The 10,000-nt window shown below is 38.9% G+C and overlaps 1 protein-coding gene across 1 annotated transcript in view; it reads left to right on the forward strand.

Moving 5' to 3' along the window:
* The window catches only part of LOC125025200 (probable glutamate receptor), a 12,318-nt gene extending 5,642 nt beyond the window's left edge, over nucleotides 1-6,676 (forward strand). Inside the window, exons 4-13 of the mRNA XM_047613174.1 lie at nucleotides 1-85; nucleotides 439-538; nucleotides 822-918; nucleotides 1,503-1,578; nucleotides 1,969-2,199; nucleotides 2,452-2,669; nucleotides 3,012-3,191; nucleotides 3,903-3,982; nucleotides 5,055-5,162; nucleotides 6,442-6,676. The exon at nucleotides 1-85 is cut by the window's left edge and continues 12 nt beyond it. Coding sequence (XP_047469130.1) covers nucleotides 1-85; nucleotides 439-538; nucleotides 822-918; nucleotides 1,503-1,578; nucleotides 1,969-2,199; nucleotides 2,452-2,669; nucleotides 3,012-3,191; nucleotides 3,903-3,982; nucleotides 5,055-5,162; nucleotides 6,442-6,676 — 1,410 coding nt within the window. The remainder of the gene's footprint in view (nucleotides 86-438; nucleotides 539-821; nucleotides 919-1,502; nucleotides 1,579-1,968; nucleotides 2,200-2,451; nucleotides 2,670-3,011; nucleotides 3,192-3,902; nucleotides 3,983-5,054; nucleotides 5,163-6,441) is intronic.
* The last annotated feature ends 3,324 nt before the right edge of the window (nucleotides 6,677-10,000 follow it).

The raw sequence follows: 10,000 nt of genomic DNA on the forward strand, positions 1-10,000 counted from the left end.
CTGATGAGAGCAAAGCCTTGTAAGGAAACAGAAGGAAGCGTCGGCCTCGTCTATCAAGGAAAACCATGTCCTTCTACGATGCTTGGTGAGACTGAGAAAGTAATTGTTAAAAAAAACAATAAAAAAACAACAACAATTAATGATACAAAAGACTGGAAAGCAACAACAAATAAATTATTCAAAAGACTGAAAAACCTAAAACAAATAAATGGTTTTAAGAACTGAAATAAAAACTCAAATGGGTGAAAAGGGGTAATGTGAATGTGGAGGAAGAAACAAGTTAATACGATAATTGGATTGTATAGCGATCATGAATGCTGATAAAAGTGACCGTGTGAATCAACATTAGCGAGTATTTTTAATATTTTAATTATCTGTTTATGTATTTACTCATTAATTTATCAATAAATTAATTTTACATATTTATTCATTGAACAGAAGGAGTGATGATCGACCCGGAGCAGAAAAAGGCTCATGCAAACTACACTGGATATTTGATCGACATCATCCAAACACTCGCTAAAAGACTGAACTTCAAGTGAGATATCTTCATGTCATTGTATAAGTGGTAATTTAATGATATGTAGATCAGGTTTTGTTCCTTTTTTATAAGATCAAGATAATAATTATTGATAAATAAAATTGTATCTAAATCGAAATATATAGTGAAGAATCTAAGCCGAAGGACTGTGCCACTGCATCAAACTCGAACACGCATGGCGGGAATGCTAAAACACTGAAATATTAGACCAGAAAATCGCAAAGAAAGGTAAATTATCAAGTCTCTGAGATTATCTACCTATCCTTCTTTCATCCCACAGGATAAAACTGCAGATTCTACACCCAAAAGAGGCAGAATTTGGCCTCGACGATGGCAATGGCACCTTCACGGGACTCGCTGGTTATCTGCAAACGAGGGTAGAGTAATAACATTTCGAATAATTCCTTTCTAACAAAAGCCGAAGTTGATTTCGTTCAGTGAGTTGGCGATATTGTGATTGCATCTGGCGGGACGTATTGCAATGAATTATTATCAATAGCAGTGTTTTTTTAATGTTGTGTGTGAGGAACGCCTCCAGTGCAAAGAGAAAACAAAAGTGGAAACCAGACAAGACAAACAAGACAAATAACCAGTTAAGAAAAACAAAAACAAAAAAGAACAACCAAAATAATAACCTAAATACGATCCCCTCCTCAAAAAAATCCTAAGATGATGTCAACCCAAATAAAAATTACGCCGTTCCCCCCCAAAAAAAAATTATATATATATATCAGCTAAATGAAAAGTGTGTGTGTGTGTGTGTGTGTGTGTGTGTGTGTGTGTGTGTGTGTGTGTGTGTGTGTGTGTGTGTGTGTGTGTGTGTGTGGAAAACATAAACACAAACTCAACCAATATAAACAAAATATATATATAACAAAAAATATCAACTTCCAAAATAAACACAACATATGACCGAATAGAAACAGACATGAATTAAGCCGTTATATTTCTTCCACAACAGAGAGCTGACATCGCTTTGGCTGGATTTTCTATGACACGCGAACGTCTCCCGTTTATGGACTTCTCAGAACCTATAAGTGAGATCAAATTCCTTTTTTTCTCAGGACTTATAAGTGAGACCAGATTTTTTTTTTCTTGGCACCTATAAGTTAGAACAAATTCCTTTTTCTCAGAACCTATGAGATCAAACCCGTTTTTCTCAGAACCTATAAGTGAGATCAAATTCCTCTTTTTTAAATCTATAAGTGTGGACAATTTTCTTTTTCTCAGAACCTATAAGTGAGATCAAATTCTTTTGCTTCTCAGAACCCCTCCCCCTGCATCACCCTCCACCCCCCCTCCTCCCGATCATCACCATAACCACCCCTTCCTCACTATCTCCCTATCTCCCTCCCTCCCTCGCTCCCTCCCTCCGTCCATCTCCCTCCCAATCACCACCATCACCACGCCTCCCTCTCCTCCTCCAGTGTACGCCGGCCAGTCACTGTACGTAAGCACAAACTCCTCTCTGCATACCATTGGCTGGAACACCTACGTCCTTTCCTTCCAATGGGGAACCTGGCTAGCTATCCTCCTCCTCCTCATCATTATGACTTTTGGCTTGTGGTTCCTCGTGAGAAGACAGGGGGATGAGGATCCTCACTTCACCCAGACTCATAATGTGGCTTTCATTCTCTTCTCTTGTCTCGTGCAGCAAGGTGAGTCGTGAGGGAAATGAGGGTTTGCTAGATGGTATTTGATTATGTTCCTTTGGTAGGTTTGGATTTTCATTCTGATTCAAATCGAAACGAAATTCACATCAGGATCGGAAAGAATAATGACTGACAATGAAAATCAAAAAGATAAAAAGAGAGACGGACGAGAAATAAACGTGAAACAAAGAAGGGGATAAACACGAACTAAACACAAGACAAACAGTGAGTAATAAAAAGATCCATGTCCTCCTTCAGGTTCCTGGATCCTGCCCACCACAGGCCGCGCCCAAGCTGTCCTGTGGATGTTCTGGTTCACGTCTGTGGTTCTCTACGCATCCTACACCGCCCGTCTGACGTCCTTCCTCACCGTGTCTTCTCTGAGACTTCCTTTCACCACCTTGGAAGAAGCTGTGCATTTGCCGGAGTGGAAAATAGGACTACAAAAGGGGACATCGGTTATTGAGACTCTGAAGGTAAAAGGTAGAGAGCGGTAGAGGAAGGGAGGGAGAGAGAGAGGGGAGGAAGGGAAAGATAGGGAGAGGAGAGGAAGAAAGGGAGAGGGGAGGAGGAAGGGAGAGAGGGAAAAGGAGAAGCAGGAGTATTTTAAGTCTAGGTCATAGGAGAAAGAGAGGAGAGAGAGAGAGAGAGAGAGAGAGAGAGACAAACAAACAAACAAACAAAGAGAAAACAAATAGCAAGCAAACCTAACAACCCTACATGAAACGAACTACCGAATTAACTCCACCCCCCTCCCCAACTCCCCCTCTCCCCCTCTCCCCCCTACCTTCTATCCAAAACCCCTTCCCCGCCCACAGAGAGCCACGTCCAAGAGCAGTTATCATTCCGTCTGGAAAGGCATCGAGCGGGACAGGAACCTCCTGACGACCAACGAAGAAGCGGCCATCGTTCGGCTGCTGACGGAGAAGAAATTCGCGTTTCTCGGCGAGCAGTTGACGATGAGTTACCTAATCAACGGAAATTGCTCCATTACCGAGGTGTGTGTGTTTTTGTTATTCTCATTGTTATTATTTTTATTATTATGATAATTATTATGATTATTATTATTATTGTCATTATTATTATTATTATTATTATTATTGTTGTTGTTGTTGTTATTTTTATTATTATTATTATTGTTATTATTATTATTATTATTATTATTATTATTATTATTATTATTGTTATCATTACTATTGTTGTTATTATTATTATTGTTATTATTATTATTATTATTATTTTGTTAATATCATCATTATCATTGTTTCTATTATTATCGTTACTGTTATTATTATCCATATTACTATTATTGTTGTTTTGTTGTTATTGTATTTTCTGAGGAATATTAATTCCGATTTTATTTTTATGTTCGTTGTTGATGTTGATGCAGCGTGTCGTAGGTTTATGTCGGTTTGTTGATTTATGTAGAAAAGAATTTGCCAATTGAAGTTTTACGTATTACACGAACACGCTCACACACATGCAGACACACACGCACACACATACGCACATGCACACGCACACGCGCGCACACACACACACACACACACACACACACACACACACACACACACACACACACACACACACACACACACGCTCACGCACACACATACACACACACACAGACACACACACTGTTCATCGATTCATTCCCCCTATATAGATAGATATAGATAGATAGATAGATACAAGCATTTCTTTGACAGATTCCAGGGAGTTACCTTGCAGGCTACGTCTCCTTGGGACTGCGAAAGAAACTGCCGTGGGCGACGGTCATCAATCAAGAGTAAGTGCGAAAGAGTGATCAGTAAATACAAATAGATCAGGAGGTTAGATAAGAGAACGTTTGGATGAATAATGTAATAGATAAAGAGAAAGTCTGTAGGTCTGTATAGTATGTTAATGTCTGATCAGCGATGCATTTGTGTTTGTATACTTTTAGATCGAAAAGACAAAATGAAGAATTAGTTCATACTTACCTGCGTCAAGATGAAATAAATTGATTAGATGTTCTTATCGTGGTGTCGAGTTTTACGTTCTCTGACTAAATATAAGGAGAGAGAGTGAGAGAGAGAGAGAGGGGGGGGGGGGGAGAGAGAGAGATAGAGGGAGAGAGAGAGAGAGAGAGAGAGAGAGAGAGAGAGAGAGAGAGAGAGAGAGAGAGAGAGAGAGAGGGGGGGGGGGGGCGAGAGAGGGGGAGAGGGAGAGAGAGAGGGGGTGGAAAAGAGAGAATTTAAGTTTAGTTTTGATTCCATTTATTACAATGGATATTCTTGGGGTGACATACTGTCTGTTTCATTTTGCTTCTAAACTATTCCCTGTGTGCAAGGAATGGCCGGGGTTACCATCCACTGGCGGCGAGGGATTCGAACGCAGGTCAGCAAGATTGCTAGACGAGATCTCAACCGCTGCACCACACAGCACACACAGAGAGAGATAAAGAGAGAGAGAGAGAGAGAGAGAGAGAGAGAGAGAGAGAGAGAGAGAGAGAGGGAGGGAGGGAGGGAGGGAGGGGGGAGAGGGGGAGATAGAGATAAAGAGAGAGAGAGAGAGAGAGAGAGAGAGAGAGAGAGAGAGAGAGAGAGAGGGGGGAGGGAGGGAGGGGGGGGGAGGAGAGATAGAGAGAAAGAGAGAGAGAGAAAGAGAGAGAGAGCGGGGGAGGGAGGGAGAGGTAGAGAGAAAGAGAGAGAAAGAAACAAAGAGAAAGAGAAAAAGAAAATCGACACAGATAACACATGTTTAAAAGCAAAGAAAGAGACAGAGAAAGAGAAAAAAAAAGCCATAAATTCAACCCGTATCTCTACCATTCTCCCTTCCACGATTAGCTTTATAATAATCTCATTCCTCTCCGGCGAAAGGATCGTGAAGATGTCAACAGGTGGCCTCCTCGACCGCATGTATCAACAGTGGTGGGGGAAGTCGATACCGTGTGAAGCCAGGTCACCATATACGGAATTAGGGTTTTCGTAAGTAGTTATTTTTTTCGTAAATAGATTTTTTTGTTTTGTTTTGTTTTCCGTAAGTATGTGTTTTTGCTGTGTTTTTTGTAAGTATGTGTTTTTGCTGTTTTCCGTAAGTATGTGTTTCTGCTGTGTTTTCCGTGAGTATGTGTTGTTGCTATTTCCCGTAAGTATGTGTTTTTGCTGTGTTTTCCGTGTGTATGTGTTTTTGCTGTGTTTTCCGTGAGTATGTGTTTTTGCTGTTTTCCGTAAGTATGTGTATTTGCTGTGTTTTCCGTAAGTATGTGTTTTTGTTTTTTAAGCAGTTTTGCTTGTTTTCCGTAAGATTTTTTTTGTAACTAGATTTTTGTTTTGTACTTAGATTGTCTGTTCGTAAGTACATCTTTTGTTTACTTTGTTTCTCCCTCGTAAGTAATTTTTTTCCTTAATATTTTTTTGGCGTGTCTTTGTTATTGTTGTCCGTTTTGATTGTGTTTTGTTCTTCCCCCTTTCCTTCTGTTCTCTGTCTCTCCTTTGAAGCCTAAATATTAATCACTTACAAATTAAGATCACTTACAATTGCATAAGCTAAAAGTGTAAGTACTTACACAGTCATAAATAATCATCTACGTATTTTGATTCTTCTAATATCTAAATGAAAACTTGTTTTCTCTCTCTCTCTCTCTTTTACCCCCCCCTCCCCTCTCTCTCTCTCACTCTCTCTCTCTCTCTCTCTCTCTCTCTCTCTCTCTCTCTCTCTCTCTCTCTCTCTCTCTCTCTCTCTTCTTCATACCGTTGTTTTTTTACTTTCTCCCTCTCTCCTTCTTATCATTCTATCTCTTCTTCGACCCTTCCCGCTATTTTTTCTTTCCCTTTCTCTTTCTTATCCTTCTCTCTCTCTCTCTTCCTCCAATTATTTTTTTTTTATCTTTCTCCCCTTCTTCACCATACATATTCTCTTTCTCCCCTCCTTTCCTCCCTCCCTCCTATTTTTCTCTTTGTCTCCCCCCCCTTCCTGCCTCCCTCTTCTCTGTTCTCTGTCTCTGCTTCCCCTTCCCTTCTATATTCTCTCTTTCTCTTCCTTCCTCCCTCCCTTTCACTATCCCCTTTTTCTATCTTTCTCTCTCTTCTTTACCCCCCCCCCCCCCACACACACACACTTTCTTATAACTCTCCTTCCCTTCCTCCCTTCCTTTGCTTCTCTCTCTCTCTTTCTCTCCCTTCCTCCCTCCTTCCCATTTTTTTTTTAACTCTCTCATCCTCTCCCTCCCTCCAATTTTTCTCTCCCCCTCTTCCTCTCTCGCAGAAACATCCTCACGGCTTTCCTCCTGCTCATCCTCGGCGGCCTCCTCTCCGTGCTGCTCCTTGTGTTCGAGATTTCCCTCAGGAGATACTACCGGAAGGACAAGGTGTTCTCGAGGACGTCCTCCACCTTGCAAGGGCGAGTGTCGACCCTTGGAAGACCGAGGACGATTTTCGACAGGAGTAGCGACGGACTGAGGCGGATAGTGAGAGTCGAGGAGCAAACGCGAGTTGGATGAGTGTTGCTCCGTCAGTGAGCTCTCGTGCAAATCTAAATGAATATATACATATATATATATATATAAATATCTAAATATATATATATATATTTTTTCTTCTTCTTCAAATAGTGGGTGTCTAACGTAAATAGGATAGTGGTGCCCGACTTTTGCCTTGCAGTTCAGTCCGTGTATGGTCAAGGGCTGTGGGAGTTCACTCTATACAAAACAATCCACTGCCCTGTGGCATATGTGAGATGAAAAGGCTTCGGGAGTCTAAGGAAAAAATCAGAACTGGAGTCCTTAAGGCAGTTCATTGTCGCTTGCAACCTCGTTCTGGCAACTCTTGCGACGCCGCTGGTGCCAAACTGTATCGGTATATGCAGTTCCTTTGGATTAATCAGCTGCGTGGAGAGAGGGGGCCTGCTACATGGGCAACAGCTTGATCCTCACACTCTTTCACCCAGGCATTGACAGAGTCTACATCGACTGATAGTGGCCATGTCATATATATATGTATATATATACACATATATACATATACATATATTCATATCCATGTATGTCTGTGTGTCCTAAAAGAGTAATCTATATAACGATTTACATTTATAAACCGTTTAGCAGTTTTCCTACTATGTAGGATTGCCGGTGTAGCTCATAATCTTTTGTCACTTCCACATAACTAACCAAGCTCGAAAAATGAAATACATGGTAACAGTATTATCTAATCATCAGAATTTATGTTGGAAGCCGTTTTTGCCGAGAGCCGTCAGTGAAAGTATAAAACTCTCACTATCTGTATATATATATGTATATATACACGCATATATATACATATATATGTATGCATATATTTACACGTATACACATATTCATATGTGCATAATTGTGGGTGTATCATTAATCTCACTCAAATACATATATCTATTTTTTCCATCTACCATGTAGAAATTCTTACAGAAATACAATTAGAGGATTCACTAGCCTTAGAAATCGAACAAAATTATGTTACCAACACATAACATATAGTTATAAGATGCTATAGCAAGCACTAGTTATAAGGCACGCAGATATATAGATATATATACATAGAAGTATCATCGTTTATAGTTTCACAACAGAGTATTTGTAAATAACACACAAACGCGCCCAAACACACACACACACACACATACACACACACACACACACAAATATATATATATATATATATATATATATATATATATATTATAAATATATATATACATATGTATGTACATATATATGCATAAATAGTCACACATAAATATTCATCTGTACACTTACTCATTTATGTATATCATTATATTGTGTATGTAAATGAAAAGTGGAAATGAAAAAAATGTACTTTATTCGGTACTGAACTTATTCAGCACATTATAACCTACAACGAAATTACTAATAAAGCAATACATAGTTGATTGCAAATTACTTTCCCTTTGAATATTACGTTTTTTTTACCAGCTAACAATCATGTAGACAATCTATTATCAAAATGCTATTTTCTACATTCATATGTTTTCGGTTTCGTAAATCCTTTTCTTTGATATCCCTTTAAAACAGCGGAGAATCTCCCATAATGCTTCTACAATTAACGTGAGACATAAACTTAATAGGAACTTGCATATCAACTTAACTCTTGGAAACCTGCCTTTACTCACATATCTACAGACTTTAAAACTTTGGAAACATACTAATACTGGAATCGTAAACATAACTTAGAACTTACAAATATAATGTAAATATTACCAACTTAACCATGCAATTTACGAATTATACCTTGCAACTTATACCTTATCTTTGAACATTATACACTGAACTAAAACCCAGCAGTGAACACATACAAAACTTACAAAAATCCCATAAATCATTAGATGCAACTTAAAATCTAACATGCTTCCTATAAATTTAACATACAGCTAATACAACTTATAAACTTAACATGCAACACTTTCAAACTTTCCATTATCCTGTAAAACTAACTGACAAACAGTCGACTTCACCTTCGTCTTCAGTACTAATTTAGTAGGGTGAGTAGAGCCTTTGGTTATGGCAATATTATAGATAGTTTTATCATGACATAAGTCTTCAATATCTAAAACAAATGTTATGGTAAAAGCATTGTTAGTTTTACCAAGAAATGTTTGTTTTTGATATACGAAACAAAGGTGATTCCATGTTTGTAAAATCTTGAGTTACGGCCAAATTATGGTTATTTTTTAGCATGAAAACATTAATTTTTAATATCTAAAACATGTGTATGTTACTCTGTCCTTTTGCTTTTTGATCCCAATATTATATACAGTATATGAAGAGGGAGGAATCTTCAGGACCATATATCATGTTCGATTGCAAAAAAAAAAAAAAAAAAAAAAAAAAAACACGGAAGTCTGGATCGTGAAAGTGACAAACCATACTGATATACAAAAATAAGAACATAATCATCTAGCTTTTAAGGATATACTGACACCAAATCAACCTTTACGTCCATTATTGAAAATGTGGCTTAAAATATCCACATGGGCCTTAAACACAGTATTTAAAGTACCATCCGCCATTTTTAAAGGTCAGTGAGCCACACCCCTCACCCCCCCCCCCCCCACCCCCAGCCCCGAACCGACCATGAAGGGACACGCAGTTGCCGGACGCTTTCAACCCCGTATCACCCTCAGCATGCTTTGTGCATACCTATAAATGCGGTCAGTGGAGCTATCTGTCATCTTCACTCACCCTACCCTCCCCCGCCAGTTGCAGCGAGGGAGAGAGGGAGGATGCTTCTCGACCTTCTCCGACTCATTCTACACTATTACACATTCTACACTATTTGTTCTTGTTACTCTCGTGCCAACAAACAGTGGAAGGATTTATCAAAGGTGCATAGAAGATGCAGAATGTAAGATCACAAGTAACGATAAGCAAAATGCCCATTTCCCCAAGTATAGTTTCTTGATTATTGAATTTATTTATTTGTTTATTTATATTTAGTTTATAGTTTTTAGACTGCGGAGTAATTGATTGGTGACAGCAACAGGGAGGGTGAAATGATGGGAAAATATCGGAGTAAACAAGCTATAAAAGGCAGATGCAACGGAAATCAAGTGACCCAATTTTTAAGTGCGCTTCTATCGACACTATTTTCATTTTTACTATTATTATTTTTTTGATTTCCTACTGGTAAACAGATGAAGCGACTGATGTACAAATTGTAGGGAGTGTCGCATACATGTGTGGGTTCAAATCAAGCAATAATTTTAATAATCGACTTTTCCCAGACATTTCCCGGGTAATCGGAAATGTAGCGTAATTTCGTATCACTGAAAGTAT

The sequence above is a fragment of the Penaeus chinensis genome, chromosome 4 (assembly GCF_019202785.1).
Source record: "Penaeus chinensis breed Huanghai No. 1 chromosome 4, ASM1920278v2, whole genome shotgun sequence".
NCBI classification, from domain to species: Eukaryota; Metazoa; Arthropoda; class Malacostraca; order Decapoda; family Penaeidae; genus Penaeus; species Penaeus chinensis.